This window comes from Lissotriton vulgaris, unplaced genomic scaffold (genome assembly GCF_964263255.1).
Source record: "Lissotriton vulgaris unplaced genomic scaffold, aLisVul1.2 SCAFFOLD_322, whole genome shotgun sequence".
Lineage (NCBI taxonomy): Eukaryota > Metazoa > Chordata > Amphibia > Caudata > Salamandridae > Lissotriton > Lissotriton vulgaris.
In genome coordinates, this window is record NW_028252132.1 from 773,267 (window position 1) to 793,693 (window position 20,427).

General features: G+C 49.6%; 1 protein-coding gene across 4 annotated transcripts in view; it reads right to left on the reverse strand.

Moving 5' to 3' along the window:
* Positions 1-20,427, reverse strand: part of LOC147662656 (kelch-like protein 13) — a 409,739-nt gene that overhangs the window by 122,162 nt on the left and 267,150 nt on the right. For all 4 annotated transcript variants that reach the window (XM_086951015.1, XM_086951014.1, XM_086951016.1 and 1 more), the window contains exon 3: positions 4,383-4,515. In XM_086951015.1, coding sequence (XP_086807141.1) covers positions 4,383-4,515 — 133 coding nt within the window. The remainder of the gene's footprint in view (positions 1-4,382; positions 4,516-20,427) is intronic.

Consider the following 20,427-nt stretch of genomic DNA (forward strand, 5'->3'; position numbering starts at 1 on the left):
CCGATCAAAAGAAAACTTTTTGGGTCTCAGAACCTCTCCCCATCCTAACATCTCTAATAAAATAGGGGCATGGTCTGACGAGATTCTAGGGTATATCTGCATTCTCGCTCCCATCAAGAGAGTGGAAGATGAAAAGAAATAATCTAATCTCACCATTTTTTATGAGGAAAAGAATAAAATGTGTATCCTGGATCTGTTGGGGATAATTTACCCCAGGCGTCCACCAGGCCATGGTCTTTTAACAAGTTATACAAGGCCTTAAAAACTCGAGGCTTCCGACCCTTATAGCCCTGAAGACCCACCATAAGATCCTGGTTGGCTAGATTGATGATCTCCGCAGATAATCAGCGGAGCTGGCCAAGTCGCTAACTCTAAGTTCAGTTCTTCCAAAATTAACGCCTCATCTAAGTTAGACCCATAGATAGTGCATAAGGTGAAATTACAATCATTTCCTTTATATTCAGTTATGACCCAGCGACCAAATTTGTCAGCTGAACTACGATTAAACATGTATGTGTTAAATTTGGCTAAAATCGCCAACCCCCGAACTGTTACTGATTGCTGAGAAGCAACGACAATTGAATATCCTAAATCCTTTAATAAATGCCGGTTGTCCCAGGGTAAGTGAGTTTCCTGCACACATACAATATCTGGTTGGATGTTAGGGAGCTCTGCAGCTATTCTTCTCCTTTTATTAATATTATTGAGGCCAGAAACGTTTAGAGAACAAATTTTAACCCCTCTAACGGCCATCAACAAACCAAATTACAATCAATGACAGACGACTAGATACCTCTTTGCCAAGTAAATTAAAGAATAAATGTTTTAATACATTGTTTTCTTTCATGTTATTCTTTCTCGCTGAAATTGTAACATTTTCCCCCCTTTACCCCACCACCATACATCCACCATCCACCTGCAACCCCATACCTTTCAACACCCCCACAGCCTCCCTCCACCCCCCACCATTAACAAGGCTTTAGGACTTATGGTCCTGCAGATGTCAGTTGCCGTGAACCCCTACCCTTGCCTGCATATAGACTAGATACTCCTCTAACCAGAACAGAAAGATACATCTCTTTCTCTGTCCATCCGACAAACTAAATAATACTTTTCAGGAGGAGATAAATGAGAAAATAACGGAAAGAAGAAGAAGAGAAGAAGCTCAAAGTGACATTGATGGTAAGCGGTTGGACCAAATCCAACCCTTCACCAAATATACCCACTTGAAAAACATTATATCATCATATGGCATTATTCACTGGACATATTATTCAAATACTCTTTGGCAGAGCCCTCTGAATTGAAAAACCAAGTGCGCTCATGAAATATGATCTTCAACTTTGCGGGATTCATTAAGTATGCCTGCGCCACATTAGTCTGAAATTGAATAATTAACTGTTGAAACTGCCAACGAGTTTCCATGGTGTATTTACAAAAATTAGGTCGAACAAAAAACTCAAAATCAGGCCCTGCTCTCTTCTTATCCGGGCGCGCCAACTTGAACACCTCCTCTCTTGCTAAAAAGTATTAAATGAAATTATAAATGCTCTTGATCTATATTGAGGTTGTCCAGCACGCAGTCGAATATTGAACGGGAAGCGGTGGACTCTCAATCTCTCTGTCCCAGTCCCATTTTCCAAGCTCAGGGAAGGACTTTTTAAATAAATCCACCATGAATTTGCGATGGTCCTGCCCTTCCTTGCCTTCCGGTATTTGTTAATATCCGCAAATTATTTCTTCATGCTCTATTTTCAAAGTCTGTCATTTTCCATTTGGTGTCCTCTTTTACAGCACAAAGCGAATCGGTCATGCGCTTTTGTTGACCAAATTCATCTTCTAAGTTTGATATCAGTGTTTCTGCCTCATTAAACCTGGTAGTAAAATCCGATTGTCATTTAGCCAACCTATGAGCACAATTTTGAAGTTTACGGCATAAATTCTGAACCCTTTGGCTCTCTTTCCTTGTTTCTTCTCTTAAAGACATAATAGACTGATATATCAAGCGCAGAGAAATATGCTCTTCACTATGTGCCGCTGCCTCCTCCATACTCGTTTAGTATTCTCCTCCGTTGGATATTATCACTTCAGGCTTTTTAGGCACAGTGTGGGACCCGTCCACACCAAAGTCAGCAGAGTCCTCCAAACAAATACTACTGTGCACACTCCCATCTGTCATATTCATGTGCTTGGCATATTGCAAAACTAAATCCTCACAAGAGGAGGATGATGGTTCTGCCAGTGAATAGAAATCCCCTGATTCTGCATCTTGAATCTTGCCTTGAGCAGTTGCTGTTAACATATCCGGGTGGGAGTTGTTACCATCATTACTACCCTGTACTATGCCGTCAGAAACCATCTCCAAAGATGCGGAAGGTAGTGGGTTTATAACCGGATACAGTACTGAATGCGAATTGCCTGGCTCTTCACTAGTCCCTACAATACCAGGTTGGACCATTTCTGCTGCTTCTCCAGCGCTGGTACTTGTAGTCCATTATCCTGAGAGCGGCCCCTTTTCCCCCTTGGCTTTATGCTTAATAGTAGAGAAAATCACCGGTATAGTCTTTTTATCTGTGCGCCCAAGCCTATTTTTACTGGTTTCGACATTCGTCTTCACTAATTGCAGAGCTTTAGGGGCGCTAGCTGCAATGTTATCTCTCCCAGCTATCCCGGCTGTTGCATCCTGTTCCTCCACTGCTCGGGGACTGTTCTTTTTAGCAGTACCCCCCGCCTTATTTTTGATAGTATCAGTGTCCACTTTGTTAGATTTAGCGGTATTGGGGGAGCTAGCATCAACATTCTCACTCACCTCAATTCCGCTGTTTGTGCCTTGATCTTCTGTGACCCGCGGTCTTCTGCGCACCCCCTTCGGCGGCATCTTTCCTGTGTGCGCGCAGCCGGCAGCGCGTTTCCAGCTAGTCCTGCAGGTGTGAGTGATCAGCGCTATGGCGGGCGATTCCATGCTTCATTTTGTCCCTTCCACCTACTGAAGGTAATTTGTTTATATTTTGTTGTAACATAACTTATGTTCAAAATCAATTGTCAATGATGTAGAAGCCTGCTTGTGAGGTCATTCATGTTGTAGGAGGTTTGAGACACTTCAAGGTCATACCTCTTTTCGAATTTGAATCTAATTTCAAGGTTGGTTCTGTTGAAAGTGGAGCTCTTTTCTAAGTTGTCTTCAGTATGGAAACAACTCCTTCCATGATCGATACTCATTTGGAATTCCACTTCTGGTGGCACAGTCAACTCCTGTGGAAGGACTGGTATTTGTTCAAGGCTGATGGTGCTGAACATGTTTGCTTTGCACACAGCTTACGTGAAGACTATTGTGGGTGGGCAATGCTGGCTTCAGCAGAAAATCTGCAGTAACTTTTAAATATTTCCTCCACTTCTTGGGAATCCGATTGGCTTCAACCCTCTTTGGTCAGATCAATTATCATAGACATTCTTCCCACAAACTTTCGATGCTCCCTGCAGTGTCTCCTTTAATTTGCTACACAAACCTACCTTGCTGTGACTCTTTTGGAGTAATTCATTCAGTGTACTTTTCACTAGAGCCAAACTTTCTTCATAGAGCTAGATTGGAAATAGCAGCTGCATACATATGTATTTGATTTAGAAGTCAACTGAGGCATTTTAGTTGATACTGCACAATGGCAAACTTTGTGAAAAACTTGCAGAATGCTATTTCCCAAAGTAAATGGTTTTTAGCACTTTTGCATTATATGCACAATTGATGCGCAGACTGTTCTTAAAATCACCAGAGCCCCCCCCCCAGCCCCCTACTGTCAACTTGGAAGAGAACGCAAACAAGCTTTGCAGCACCATTAAAGTGGTGCAAGTAAGTTGTTAATGAAGAGAGAAAAAAGCATATCCTTTGTGCACTTGTCAAATCATTAACTGGTCTAAATCTAAAATGCACTCTAGAAGCCCTGTTTGAAGCATAAGCTTTAAACTTTTGCTACAAGAGTTGACAGAGTATCGTTTATTGGTCTAAAATTGACGGCACAAGGCCAGCTTGCAGCAAAGTGCTTCAACATAATGTAGGAAGAATTTCTGTAATAGAGGTCCTTCCTCTTGACATATGACTAGACCAATCAACATCTGTTCCTTGATGAATCCAGACTTTAGCTTCCTATAGAGCAAGCATTGTGTTATGATCAACCAGCAGATCAAACTTCTGTCAATGCTTAAATATAGAATGTAAAGAGATGGCGGTTTCTCAGAGTTACAGGCCTAGTGAACTGAGGAATGAAATCTGAAAATGCTAGTAAAAAACTGCAAAACGGTATAAGACACATATTAGGAGAGCCAACTCACACTGGTGCGAAATCATTATGCAGGGATAGATCCAAAAAGCTTCAGACAGGAAACTTTACCTGTGAACATAGCCTTGAAGTAATCACTTGCTGATGCCATCATAGCCCGGTGAACAGGAAATACTTCTTCACCATCTCCAGGTACTAGTGTCACATCGCACAGCAAGCCCTCTAGACGTAACTGGTCAAAGCCCTAAAACAGTGCAACAAGAAATGGACATTTTAACAACGCCTACACAATTACAAGCAAGCACAAAAATTGCTTGAGAATGGCTAATATGCAATGAAGAATTGTATTTAAATAAGTGAAGGTGTTGAAGGGATTCTGTTCAGGCACATAACTATGCTTAGGACCATAGAGCATCGGCATGTAGGGACTGAGTCACTATACCACCTCAGTGTCCATGAGCCAGAGTCTGACTAGCTTTAGTGCTTCACTTGCCCTCCTAAACCTACCAGAGAACCAAGAGAACTGGCATGCCAGAACAACACTTTCGACTCACTCATAGATTGCAGTAACAGGACACACCCTTTCCACCTCTCACTTGTACCAGTCCACAATACATTAACCAAGAGATACAAAGTAAGTTTAGAATATTTACTTAAACTATTGTGTCCTAAAGCACAAGTTACTACTTGTGTAACGATATATCTGTAAGAGACATTAGTTAGTGATAGATTCCTTACCTTAGAATATCCCCAGGCGTCAGACTGGATCCGGAAATTTTTGCGTAGCAATACCCCTGCGCGCTGGTAGGCGTCGTCTGCGGCTCCGCGTCCGTCGTCGGCGTCGTGAGCGCCGGGATGACGTCATCGGAGTATATAGACGGCGCCCATGCGCGCTGACGTCAGTTCTGATAACACAGCTTTTCCGCACCAGATACGCAGAGCCATGATAGAACTAACACTGGTGCCATTGAAACTAGGGCCCTGAAAGGGGATGACCCTAACCCTAAATATCGGTTCGCAGAACGGGGAGGATGGGAGGGCGGTAAGGAATCTATCACTAACTAATGTCTCTTACAGATATATCGTTACACAAGTAGTAACTTGTGCATCTGAAAGAGACACGTTAGTGATAGATTCCTTACCTTAGAATAGATACCCCAGCAATACCAACCCCGGTGGTGGGTCTGCGAACCAATATCACACCAGAAAGTCCTGGAGGACGGAACGGCCAAAGAAGCCATCCCTCCGGACTTGACTGTCCAGGCAGTAGTGTCTTGCGAACGTGTGCAGCGAGGCCCACGTGGCTGCCTGACAGATGTCCTGCAGGGGGACACCGCGGCCCAGGGCAGTTGTCGTTGCCGTGGCCCGAGTGGAGTGAGCCCGCAATCCAGCCGGGGGCTCCTTCCTCGCCATGGAGTAGCATGCTTGGATGCACAAGATGATCCACCTGGAGATGGTCCTCTTGTGTACAGCCTTTCCCTTCTTCGCGCCCACGTAACCAACGAAGAGTTGGTCATCCACCCGGAATTGGCGAGTGCGGTCCAGGTAGTAGGAGAGCGCACGTTTTGGATCCAGACGGTGGAGCCTCTCTTCCTCTTTCGAGGGATGCGGAGGCGGAAAGAAGGTGGGCAAGGTGATGGACTGCCCGATGTGGAAGGCCGTGACAACCTTGGGCAGAAAGGAAGGTCGTGTACGCAACACCACCTTATCAGGATGAACAGACAGGAAAGGCGGAGAAGAAGAAAGAGCCTGGAGCTCACTCACCCTCCTGGCAGAGGTGATGGCAACCAGGAAGGCCGTCTTCAGCGTAAGGAGGCGAAGAGGACAGTTATGAAGTGGCTCAAAGGGAGCACACATCAGATAGGTGAGAACAAGGTTCAAGTCCCACTGGGGCATCACGAAGGGAACAGGAGGGAACATGTGTGTGATGCCCTTCAGAAATCTACTCACTATAGGGGACTTGAACAAAGAAGGCTGATCTGGTAGCCTCAAGAAGGCTGAAAGAGCAGAGAGGTACCCTTTAAGAGTGCCCAGAGCAGAGCCCTGCTGGGCAAGGGAGAGAAGAAAGAGCAGCACTTCCGAAAGGGGTGCAGAGAGGGGATCCACAGCCTTTGCTGCGCACCATGCCACAAATCTATTCCACCGGCAGGCGTATACCGACTTTGTGGAGGGACGCCTGGCTGCCAGAATGATGTCACAGACTTCGGGAGGCAAGTCAAATGGCCTCAACTGCCGCCGCTCAATCTCCAAGCTTGTAGGTGGAGACTGGACAGGTTCGGGTGCAGGACCGTCCCCTGCTGCTGCGACAGAAGGTCCTCCCGAAGAGGCAGACGAATCGGGGGATCGACTGACATGCTGAGTAGCTCGGGATACCAGTATCTTCGAGCCCAGTCCGGAGCCACAAGGATAACTTGGGCCCGGTCGCGCTTGATCTTCTTCAGCACTCTGGGCAGAAGTGGTATAGGCGGAAAGGCGTACAACAGGCCGCAGCTCCACTCGCGACGAAAAGCGTCTCCGAGCGAGGGCCGCCTTGGAAACTCCAACGCGCAGAACTGCTGACATTGCGCGTTCTCTTCTGTGGCGAATAGATCTAACCAAGGCTCTCCCCACTGTCGAAAGAGACCTTGCGCCACGTCCGAGTTCAGACGCCATTCGTGATCCATCATGCACCGGCGGCTGAGTTCGTCCGCCCTGGCATTCAGAGAACCTGCCAGGTGTTGAACCACCAGAGTCACGCCCTGATGTTCCAGCCACTGCCAGAGGCGCAGAGCCTCCTGGCAAAGGGCCACGACCCCACACCGCCCTGTTTGTTGCAGTACCACATGGCGGTGGTGTTGTCGGTGAACACTTGCACCACGCTCCCCCTGACAGAGGGGAGGAATGCCTTCAGTGCAAGACGAATCGCCCGCAGCTCCAGAAGGTTGATGTGGAGCCGGGACTCCGCCGGAGACCAGAGGCCTCTGATCTCCGCCTCTCCCATGTGGCCTCCCCAGCCCTGGAGGGACGCGTCCGTCACAACTACGTGCTCCGGCTGGGGTAGAGAGAGGGGTCTGCCACTGACCCAGTCGCGGTCCGTGAGCCACCACTGCAGTTGTCTCGCAGTGCCCTCCGAGATCAGGACATGATCGGACAGGTTGCCCTGATGCTGGGCCCACTGAAACTTCAGGTCCCACTGCAGAGCCCGCATCCGCCACCTGGCGTGACGCACCAGAAGGATGCAGGAGGCCATCAGTCCCAGAAGCCGCAGCGTCAACCTGACCGAGACCCGGGATAACGGCCCGAAGATAGGAATCAGAGCCTGAATATCCCGAACCCGCTGCTCGGGTGGGTAAACCCGAAACTGCGCCGAGTCGAGAACCGCTCCGATGAAAAGGAGCTTCTGAGAGGGACACAGGTGTGACTTCGGCACATTGATGGAGAACCCCAGCAAGTGCAGGAGGTCGGCCGTAGTCTGGAGGTGGCTGACGACTGTCTGGGGCGAGCCCGCCTTCAACAACCAGTCGTCGAGGTAGGGGAAGACTGACACCCCTTGCCTGCGCAGATGGGCTGCGACCACCGCCATCACCTTCGTGAACACCCGTGGGGCGCTGGTAAGGCCGAAGGGGAGCACGGTAAACTGAAAGTGCTCGTGGCCTACCGTGAACCGCAGGTAACGCCGGTGGGCCGGCAGGACGGGGATGTGGAAATAGGCGTCCTGCAAGTCCAACGCTACCATCCAGTCTCCTGGGTCCAGGGCAGCCAGGACCTGAGCCAAAGTGAGCATCTTGAACTTCTCCGTACGGAGGAAGCCGTTGACGTTCCGCAGATCCAAGATAGGGCGTAGGCCCCCTTTGCCCTTCTTGGGCACCAGAAAGTAGTGGGAGTAACAGCCACGTCCTACTTCTGGCCCAGGAACGCGCTCGATGGCCCTCTTGGCCAAGAGGGCCGAAACTTCCTCTTGCAGAAGTCGCAAGTGATCCCCCGACACACGGTGGCATTGAGGTGGCATGGATGGAGGGGAAGACTCGAAGGGGAGGGAGAAACCCCTTCGGACAATTTGCAGCACCCACCTGTCCGAAGTGACTGTATGCCAGTGGGAGAGGTGATGGCGAACCCTGCCTCCCACAGGCGTCACATGGGCCTGAAAACTCGGACTAGGAAGGTTTTGAGGCGGGGGCTGCTGAGGGAGGTGTGGACTGGCCTCGCCGCTGGCCCCGACCACCGCCACGGCGGTTCCCACGGCCGCCACCGCGTTGCTGAACATTCTGCGGCGCGTGGCTGACGGTCCGTGGTGGGGCGCCCCTTCCGTGGCCACGAAAGGAGCGAAAGGCACCCGATTGCTGGCGTGGGGCCGCAAGGCCCAAGGACTTGGCCGTGGCCCTGGAGTCCTTAAAACGTTCCAGCGCATGGTCTGCCTTGTCGCCGAAGAGGCGACGGCCATCAAACGGCATGTCCAGGAGAGTGGCCTGGACATCGGCCGAGAAATTGGCGGACCTCAACCAGGCGTGGCGTCGAACCGCCACCGTCGTTGCCATCGCCCTGCCCAGTGAGTCCGTGGTATCCAGCCCACACCGGATGGAAAAGCGTGCCGCATCTCGGCCGTCCGCAAGGGTTTGGCTGAGTTTAGCCCTGACCTCCTCAGAGCATTGTGGCAGCACCTCCGCAACCGTGTCCCACAGAGTGTGGGTGTAGCGGCCCAAGAGACAGTTGGTGTTCACTGACCGGAGCCCTAGGCTCACAGACGAGAAGACCTTCTTCCCGAACTGCTCAAATCTCTTGGATTCCCTGTCGGGCGGGGCCGACGGGAATGCGGACTGGGAGTTGGAGGCCTGGATGACCAGGCTCTCGGGGGTGGGGTGGGTGGACAAAAAGCAAGGGTCGCCCGGTGCCGGGCGGTAGCGTCTGGCCACGTTCCTATCCACAGGGGGACCTGTGGCGGGCTTGGACCAAGTGCCCAGCAGAACGTCACACAAGGCCTCATTGAACGGCAGAAGGGGCTCCGCGGAGCCGGACTGCTGTTTGAGTACCTCAGTGAGGAGGTTAGTCCTCACGGCCGCGACGGGGAGCTCAAGGTGTAGGGCCTTAGCTGCCTTCGTCAACACTACACTGTAAGCAGAACCCGCCTCCGAAGCCACAGTCGGGGGCGACGTAAATCCAGTGTCTGGCGATGTGTCAATACCACTGGCCTCCCCAAGCTCATATGTCCAGTCCTGATGAGACTGGCAATCACGTGCCAGAGGGTCCTCGGACCCCTCCCACTGCTCCTCGTCACCCAGCTCCTGGAGACCAGGATCAACAGCCAGGGCCTCCTCGTGGAGATAGAATTCTCCGACGGCCGACGGAATCGGCGCCCAGCGGCGCCCCTCCGACGCCTGAGGCGGACCGTAGGAAGCATTGGGGTCGGCAACCACTACGGCTGCCGGGGACGACACCTGAAGGGACGGCGCCGGTGAGGTCGTAAGGTCGACCGGCGAGGTCCCGGATCCGGAGCCGGATCCAGCGAGGTCGCGCGGCGCCGGGACCGAAGTCGCCAGCGGCGCCGGGGCCGAAGCACCCGACGTCGTCGGGGCCGAAGCGCCCGACCCGGAAGGACCTCCAGACGGAGCCGATCGGCCCGAAGGCGCCACGGGAACCGACTGAGGAGGGAGGGCCCTCATGGCCATGAGGTACCTCTCGACCTCCTCCTGCGACGCGCCGTGCCCAGGGACCCGAAGGTGTGGGGCAGGCGGCGACGCTTGCGACTCCCGCGGAGCCGCGTGGGCGGTGTCGCCCGAATCCCCGGTCGCATCGAGCGAGCGACGGGGCGGGTCCGAGGACCGATGGTGTCGCTCCGACCTCTCATGCCTCTTACCTGAGGACTTGGATCCAGACGATCGGTGACCACTCCCGGAGCGTCGATGACTCCGACCTCGCGACCTGTCCCTCGACCTCCCGTGGGACCGGGACCGGGACCTGGAGCGGCGCGGGGCCGACTGCCTCAGCTCGAGACGCCTGCGGGACCGCTCCCGCCTAGCCTTCGACGTCAGGGCCCGGCAGTCGTCACAGGTTCGATCGTCGTGGTCGAGGCCTAAGCACTTCAGGCACCGGCGATGGGGGTCCGTGACCGACATGAGTCGGCCGCACTTCGAGCAAGGCTTGAACCCGGGCATCCCTGGCACCGATAGTCGAGAATCGACTAAGTAGAGGATCAAAAAAGATCAAAAAAGTTTTCAGTCAAAAAGTGACTGGGGGTAGAGCTTCTTCCGGATCTGCGCTAGCTGGCGCGGAAAAAAGAAGAACTGACGTCAGCGCGCATGGGCGCCGTCTATATACTCCAATGACGTCATCCCGGCGCTCACGACGCCGACGACGGACGCGGAGCCGCAGACGACGCCTACCAGCGCGCAGGGGTATTGCTACGCAAAAATTTCCGGATCCAGTCTGACGCCTGGGGATATTCTAAGGTAAGGAATCTATCACTAACGTGTCTCTTTCAGATATGCAGTATTCGTGCCACAATTAGAAAACAAATGCATACCAAAAATACTGTTAGCATGGTCAATAAACCATATGGCATGAAATGCCCTGCCATGTTATAAGATAGAGTATCCAAAACCCACCCTTCCCTTCTACTGAAACAAATTAATTATATATCAAAGATCGCTGGGATTAGTGGCGGACCCCGTACCTTGGCACAACCAGATGGATGTTCTACATTTCAGCTGACATAGCAATCTTTTCTCAGAACCCTCCCTCAGTGCGTTTTCTTAAACTCTTGTGCTCCGGTATATGACCAGAAATATGTGCTCACAAACAGCAGCTGCGTTCTCTTGCTGTGTCTAGGTGCTAGTGCCTGACCAGAGAGAATTACAAGGGGCATGGTTGTTTGACCTTGCATGTGGGGTTCAGACTAATTCCCCGGAAAAGAACAGAACACGAAAACATATGCAGGTTCTGTGTGACACGGAAGTAAGCTTTTTTGATATAGTAACGTGCAAATGAAAATGCGGCCTACAACGTACGCAAATAAGCTAACAAAAAGGAAAACTACACTGGGCCATGCAGGAAACGCATGACAAAGGTTCTTAAAATCTGATTAATAAAAGAAGCTCAGGATGAGCTGTATTTTGTTTAAGCAATCCTTTTTACAATTTGATGCCCTACGAGTACATGCTTGCAGAATAAGCTTGAATATTCAGTCTGGTAAAAAAATATGTCATTTTTTGTAGTGGTTCTTTTGTGCATGGAGATTAATTGAATGTCCACACGGGTCAGAAATGTCTGGAAGAATAATATTTTTACACAACCAGGGGACCAATACCAGATAGGAGAGGATTAGAAATTTGCTCTACCACTGTATACAAAAATATAAATGCATACAGCTATATATAGATATACATAAGTGGTTAAACAACCAGATTGCTTTCTTCATTCTCCTACCGAAGTGCGTGGACCCCATTTGTTTTGTAGTTTGATTAAATAAACAGTAGTTGTGCATCTTAATCTGTCAACTTAGTACGGATCTCTTTAGACAATGTTTGGAGGAGTGGTGTAACCTCTGAAAGTGGCACCAACTCCGTGCTCATGGGGCTCATCACCATTGCTGTTATAAATATGTACTGAAATAAACTAAGGTTACAGGGAAGTTATAGTTACGTGAAAGCGTCAGTTAAAATATACTATTTCAAACTAACAAAAGTACTAAAATTCACAAGTTCGATCATCTGAAGTAATTATAACTTGGCCCTAAAGTAAATATAACTTTTACCGCCCACCATTCACAGAATTGTCATAAATGATGCATGTTGGACCCGGCCTCGTGACGTGGTCCTCGCTGATCTCCGCAGCCCCAGATCTACGGGTGGAACTGATTCCCGTCCACCCAGAACTGTACATGACCCTCCTACACTGGACCTGAGACGATCCCCAGACCGCGTGCCTGCACCCGTGCACGTAACCATCGGACTCCATGTTTAGCCACCCCGGCCGGCCGGCCGCCTTCTTTCCTTTCGGCAGCCCTGGCTGCTCCTGACGGCCGCTAAGCCTGCGCGTCCGGTGCGCCCAGATCCACCCGGGGGGTGAACGACTCACCAAGTACCCGAAAACAAGACTTCCATCACACCTCCGGCCCCCTTCCGAGGAACTGGTTTCCCTCACACCTCTGAACTATCCCTGGGGGCTGGTTTCGATGGCACCTTGGGCCTCCTAGTGAGCTGGCTCCAGGCCCTGATGGGTGTCTGGGATTCCATGGGCGCATGGTCCAAAGCTTTAAAGAACCAACCGCCCAGACATCAGGCGCCTGGCCCTCGGACCTCCGGCCTCCTGCCTATGAGGGTCTGGACATCAAAGAGCTCGACGACTATAAGACAGCCTGCCTTCCACCTAATCGGCAGTTGTATCTTGGACAAGAAAGCCCTGCTGATCTGATCGCGGCTGACTTCGAGGAGAACAGACTCTGACCCACCTAGCCCTGCTGACGCCGTCGCGGCTCACCCTAGAACCTACGGAACTGATCCATCGGGGCCCTGCTGACGCATTCGCGGCTCTCTCTTGAAGCAGAAGACCTGAACATCGGAGCCCTGCTGACGCTGTCGCGGCCCCATCTACTTACGAGTACGACGGAGTACTCCTGCCCAAGCCCTGCTGACCTCGTCGCGGCTTGACAAACTCTCTGGTCCAGCTGGACCATCGACGCTATCCTCACGAACAGCTTGAACCAGAAGTGAGTAGGACAGCACGTCCCATCGCCAGCCCCCGTACCCCCCAGTTCGAGGATTGAGAACTGTGCGCCGGGTACGTGGCATGTCAGCTGGCCTCCTAAGACTGTCCCGCTTCCCCGACCCCTCGTTACGAGACTTTTGCGATCCCTCGATCGCTGTGTAATGCTCTTTAATTAATCTTGATAAAGTCTTTCTTGATAAAGAATTACGGTGTGGTGTCCGCTCATAAGTGTGGTGTGTCGACAGTGTGTACGATCAGTCCTCCCCGGTGGGGACTCCCCCCTCGATAAGTCTTGGCAGTAATTGTGGGAAAGGAGGTTCCAGGGGGTTAGGAGAGTCTACTTGACCCCTGGGGTCACCGCCTTTCAACATTGGTTGCAGCGAAGAGATACGAACCTACGTCTAAAAATCGCCCCAGCTCCACGTGCTTCAAGTGTCAGCAACCCGGGCACTATGCCGGTGACCCCCGATGTCCCCTGACCCCGAAACCCACTCCCACTGGGCCCTCCTCTAGACAGATATCCTCAGTAGCCTTAGAAGAGGAAGAGATAGAAGAACAAGGGGAGTGGGAACCCGCAGCCCTGGTCTTAGCCTCCCTGGGGAATAGCGAGATGATCCCAGGAGATTACCTGCCCGACAACACAGAAAAGTACCGCCAAACGGTGAAGGTTAACGGGCGCAGCATAGGAGCCCTTCGGGATACAGGAGCCAGCATCACATCTGTTAGGTACACGCTAGTCCCTGAGTCCATGATCATCCCCCACACCTCCTGTCGGGTGATAGCAGCCGATAACTCTGTCCGCACCTGCAGGATAGGACAAGGTCCCGTTTGAGTGGGAGGGGGTCTCGGGCGTTCTGCGGGTCGCAGTTCGCACGGACATGCCTGTAGACTGCCTCCTGGGGAATGACCTAGAGAGTTCCCCGTGGAAAGAGGTGGAGAGAAGGACCCATTTAGCCATGTTAGGACTGCCCCATTGGGCCTGTGTGAGCACCCCGGCCATGACCGCCAGAATGCCCAACCCCGAGAACGAAGAGCCTGAGTTCCCCGGTTCAGCCCCTGATGTACCCGAGGGCGGCGAGCACCCTACGGTCCTCGACCAGCCCTCCCTCGAAGAGAACGCATCCGACGAAGGTCCCCTCGGACCAGCTGTCGAACCAGTCCCGACCCTAGCAGATCTCCCCGAGTTGGCCCAGTGGCACCAAGAGGGAGGACCGTCCCGAGAGGAGTTCTGCCAAGAGCAGACCTCCTGCCCTGCCCTAGAGGGGCTCCGCCGACAGGCCGCAGCCCAGGCCGCTGGAGACCAGTCCTGCTCCCATTACCTTTACTGGGAAAACGGCCTACTGTACAGTGAACAGAAGACCGCGGAACTAGGGTCAGCTCGTGTGCTGGTGGTACCCCTACGTTTCCGTGGACTCCTCCTCAACCTGGCTCACGATGTGCCCCTGGCAGGGCATCTGGGCCAGGATAAGACCTTCCAGCGACTAGTGACCCATTTCTACTGGCCCCACATGCGCGCTGATGTGGAACGCCACTGCAAGTCCTGCCCCACGTGTCAGGCTAGCGGCAAAAGCGGAGGTAAGCGCAAGGCTCTCCTCCAGCCCTTTCCAGTTGTCAGTACCCCCTTTGAGAGGGTGGGGATCGACATCGTCGGACCTCTGGACCCCCGGACCTCCTTAGGCCACCGGTTCATTCTGGTTCTGGTCGATCACGCCACCCGATACCCCGAAGCCATCCCCCTCCAGACCGTGACGGCCCCAGTCGTGGGCCGGGCCCTCATGGGGATCTTCTCCCGGGTGGGATTCCCCCGAGAAGTGGTAAGCGATCGAGGGCCGAACTTCATATCCCGGTACATGAAGTCACTCTGGCAACAGTCTGGGGTGTCCTACCGGTTCACCACCCCCTACCATCCCCAGGGCAACGGCCTGGTTGAGCGGTTCAACCGCACCCTGAAAGGGATGATCATGGGTCTTGAGGAGCCCTTGCGACGCAAGTGGGACGTCCTCCTACCCTGCCTCCTGTTCGCCTACCGAGAGGTACCCCAGAAATCCTTGGGGTTTAGCCCTTTCGAGCTGCTCTATGCTGGCATCTCGCATGTTGCCTTGAGTTGGGTCTCTTCTTTCTTGGAGAACCGTCAACAGGCGGTTCAGCTCTCCTCCTTTTCTTCCCTTCCTCGAACAGTAACTTGCGGAGTTCCCCAAGGCTCTGCTCTTTCCCCTCTTCTCTTTAATCTTTATATTTTTCCCCTAATTTTTGCTTTACGGCACCGGGAGGTCACAGTGTTTAATTACGCTGATGACTTTCAACTCATTTTCACTTTCTCTTCTTCTCCTGATTCTATCTCTCACTTTCAGAACACTATGATCTTTATCCAGGACTGGATGAGCACAAGCCATCTTAAGTTAAATCCCGACAAGACAGAACTAGTCCTGATCGGAGGCCCATCCAATCCCTGGACTCCCAATTTCTGGCCTTCTTCTCTTGGCTCGGTCCCCTCTCCTACGAAGTCTGTGAAAAGTCTTGGCATTAAAATCAGTGACAACCTCTCGATGCACGCCCAGATTAGTATGGTCGTCTCGTCCTGTTTTTTATGCCTCCGGACTATTCGTAAACTTTCCCGTTTTTTTTTCCACTGATGCTCTCAAATTTATTCTTCTAGCCCTAGTCATCTCTCGGGTTGACTACGCTAACTCCCTTTACATTGGTATTCCCGCCTATGAACTGCGCCGGCTACAGGTTATTCAAAATCAGGCAGCTAGACCGATTCATAGACGGTCTAGATACCATCATGCTCTTCCACTTTTGAGGCAATTGCATTAGTTACCTGTTGCTCATAGATGCCTATTTAAACTGGGGTGTATTATTTTCAAATCATTAGCCGGCTTAGCTCCTTCTTATGTAGCATCTACGCTAACAATCTACACTCCTTCTAGAAACCTTTGGTCCTCCTCCAAGAACCTTTTGGTTGTTTCACGCTTTGTTAGGAAGAATTATGGGGGGTTGAGCTTCTCCTTCCAGGCCCCTCGATTCTGGAACTCTCTTCCTGATAATCTACGATCCTCTCTTTCATACTTGGAGTTCCGTAAATGTCTGAAGAACTGGTTATTCACTAGGGCCTTTGCGGTCTAATTGTTGCCTTATTCTGCTGCCGGACCGATTTAGCGCCATGAAACCTTTCTGGTATACGTGCGCTCTATAAATTCCCTCAACTTCAAGGGAGACATGAAATAACTACCCTCTGCAATTCCTATGTCATCTGAGCTTTTTATAGAAATGCTACTTGCATTCCTCTCATCATACATTTTAAGCCTAGACCATTTTTTCTGCCGTTCAATGCCTCAATATTGTATTATAGCAGATTAATTGTTTCAGTTAATATCTCCATCATATCACACAAATCATTTAAATAAATGTCCATCAGACCACAAACCATATGGAGCCCCTATATATCTCAGTGCTGTCAGGTTCTCTACCATCCACTGTCTAACAATGCACACTACTTGCTTCACCCAGGAGGGTTTGTTCAATATATATATTGATGTTTCAGTCTTGTGTGTGCAGTATCAATTTCCTAAATTATCTGTATATACTTCTTTTTTTCCCATTGAGAACTGTGTTCATTCCACCCTCAAAAAGGATGTGTGCAAAAAAAAAAACACCAATGTACTTCAGCTTCCATTACATTAGCTGCACTCCGTCAGAATTCTCTGGCCCACCTAAGTAGGGACTTCATTGGGCTTTTTCCACAGCTGCACCATCATCTTGGTGTGGATGACAATCTGCCACACTTGTTACTATTAGCTCTAACCCTTACCCTGTTACCCTAATTCCAATGTGATTTAGCTCAAGACGTTCCTCAATTACCTTCCCATTTTCCACACTGCATCTATGATAATAACCGGTTCTGGTGGCTCAGTGGACTAATGCTTCCAGAGAAGAAACTTTTGTTTAACCTCATGGTGACAGGTTTACATTCAGGCAGGGCTTTCTTCTTCTGCTACTGCAGCGCCAATAAACCAGCCGGTTTCTTTAACTTAACTTGTGGGCCAAATTTCTCTTTTGATGCCCCCCCCCCCCGTCTCCCCATGCTATCATAATGCAGCTGCCTTGTCATTACACACTGTCATTCAAAGCAGAATCCTACTGTCAGTCAACCAATCGTCCTCACCATCGTTGTGTTGCAAGATGGCATATAAGCATAAGCAAACAACACCAGTAGATTAGAGGAGTGTTTATTGAAGGTTCACTGGGATTAATAACCTCACCAGGAGCAGATTTAGTCGGATGCTCAGCCCTAGTCTGTCTGGCTCAACCCCCAAACAGGGAACCTTCAAAACCAACATTTCAGGACATCATAGGGTTAAATCTATCTATCAGTTTTCTCAAATAAATCCAATAAGGCAATCACCCACAGCGTTTAATCTGTGTTTATTATGATTTTCGCGTCAACGCGTTTCGGCTATACAGCCTCTCTCAAGTGTAGGTTCAATCTCCCATTAAAAGCATGAAAAACAGACGATATAGTCACAACAAACCAATGACATCGATTGTTCCTCATCATATAACTCACATACTTCAATTATGTTGTACTTCAACATAGCAAATGTCACGTGTTTTCTTGAGCACTACTGTCAATTGGTATAATATGATACATTAAAAAAATCCACATTATAATATTCTATAGAAAAGCAAGGGCTGTGTTACATGCACACATTCTTACAATTGTTATCACATATTTCCTTATACTAGACAGTCATCATAAACCTCCTACGTAATCCTTGTATCCAAATGGGCCCTCTCACATTTGTTTAAGCTAATCAGAATTATATTCCTTATACCAGACAACTATTGTAAACCTCTTACATAATCCTTCCCAAGTGGGCCCTTACGCGGGACAATTATCACGAGACCTCCCATGTTGTATAGCATTTTAGGACCCTAGTGTAATTTTCCCGATTCATGCCCTTATGAAGGTATAAATCACCTTGTCCTTATGTAGGCATAAAAATCATAACCATATTTAGACATAGCCCAGGTAGTCCAAATACCGCATGGCTACTTCCACTAGTTCCGAAAATCCAGAACGATTTCTTGGAAAACTGCTTCAGCAGTTAGGGACTTCACCTTGCTTGAATATTGATTTATCAAAGAACTCATGGAGTTTTCTAAGAACTGAGACTCTTTGATGACGTAATTATGTCCACCTTTATGTCAAACTCGGCACGTTCAAGGTATAAATATGCCCACACTTGCCTAAGCAAACATGGTGATTTGGACCAGTTTGACTATCTATTTGCCCTACGCATCTCCCTACAGCAAGGGCCGAAGGAAGCCGACCCTCCAGCAGACGCACTGAGAGAGATGCTGTCTTTCCTCTTGTTGAGAAATCCAGCTCCAGTGTTTCCAAGCTCCCCTTGCGGGGTGTTGGGAAATCGAGTCCTGAGACAGAGAGATACAAGCCCTCCTTCATTCTAAACCAAGGTACGGAGCTGATTAGACCCTAAGAGAAATCTTGGATAGATTCTTCGCAAAAAGAATACTAAACTTATGCTACCCCACACTTACTTCTTCTCGCGTACTAGACTTAGGTTAGGTACATCGGGGTAGGCGTATTTTAGAAGCACCAGTTGAGTACTTTTAGTCTTTATTTATGTATGTATTTTATGTCTTAGAAACCATACCATGCTTTTACAGGATTATTTTATAATACTCTTCCTGCTGTACGCATTATACTTTACAGCCAGTCTCATGATTTTGGCAGTTCATTTCTTTTGCATGCAAAAGAAGACTGTTCAATAAATACTTTTATTGAAAACGCCGGTCTCTCTATTTTCTCTGCACCTCTAATGAAACGAAGCATGCACGAATGACTGAGTAAAATATCTATAGTTTCCACGTCTCTGAAGATAAGTTCTATCTTGGGGAAACAAAGTTGTCATGTTTATGCGGTTGTCAGAAGCTAATCCCTTCTTGTGTATTCGAGAAAGTTTCTAGTGACCTCTGAGCTAGCTGGCACTCACAATTAAGTTTAATATATGCACTAGCGACATAGTAGACATAAGTCCTACGTCACATCTATAGGATATATAATTCCAGTGCGCAGAGCCTATTGGCAATATAGGATCTACACTACACCCATACATATGAACATTATGCTGAAACGGGTAACAAACTAATGAATGAAGATTATTTGTCAAACTGATGATCTACGTATGTCTGCTATATAATTACTCTATCCACATAAACAAGAGTTTTACCAATAATCTTGAATATTAGAAACAATGGGAGAGGTCATCAAATACCAAGTGTGCATACATTTTTGTCCCAGAGGCGTTTTACATTCCAACACTACAACTGGGGCAAAACAAGGCCTGGGTTGCTTGTGTTCTGGTTCAGGGAGTACCTGGCAGTCGGGCTGGACTATTCTCACAAGGAGAAGGGTCAAGAATGATGTGCATATGTGAGGGTCCAAACTGAGGTGGCATGATGAGCAAAAGAACAATGGGTTGGGATGCTACCCAGAGTGATTGCCAGTGGTCAGACAAATTACAAGCATTCCTGCCATCACCTTTTGTGTGCTTGGTGCATAGACTGTAAAGCAGTCCTCTCAAAAAATCTGTGGCTAACCTGAGGAAGTTGCAGTATATTGAAAAAGTAGAAGGAGAACTGCCTGGCCAACAATGGGAAGTTGGCGAGCTAGCCCATCTACACAATAATATTTTGCCAAAGACCAGGTAGCTGTTTTACATATGTCAGCTTCAGGGATGTTCCCCAAGATGGCCATAGAGGCTCCTTTTTTCCTAGATGAGTGGGCTTTAGGAGAAATTGGTACAATCCTTTTAGCTTCAGTAAAGCATGTCTGAATGCATTTTACAATCTATTCTACAATACCTGATTTAGATAGGGCCTTCCCCTTGTGAGGTTTGGTAAAGACAACAAAGAGCTGTTGCATCTTCTGAAAGGGTTTAGCCCTGTCAATGTAGTACACACGGGCTCATAACACCTAAGGTATGGCAAGACCGTTATGCAACTGAGTCAGGCAACTGAGGGGAAAAAAACAGTATTTAATGAATTGATTCAGATGGAACTGTGCGACCACCTTAGGGAGAAATCTGGGGCTGGTGCGGAGGACAAATCTATCCCCGTGTATCCAGAAGAAATTATATTCCAAGCTTAGTGCCTGAAGCTCACTGACCTGCCTGAGTCAGGTGATGGCGACCTGAAATACTACCTTTTAAGAGAGAAACTGGAGAGGCAGTAGTGGAGGGGCTCGAAAGGAGGGCCAAAGAGTCTTCTTCATACAAAGTTGAGGTTCCATGTCGGGCTGGAAGGAAACTAGGAGGAATGACTCTTGAGACTCTCCATAAAAGCTTAAATGAAAGAATTCTGAAGAGGGAAGCGTGTTGCCTGTTCTGAAGGTAGACAGCTACGCAGCTAGGTATATACGGATGTGAAAGCTAAACCACAAGTTTGCAAGTGA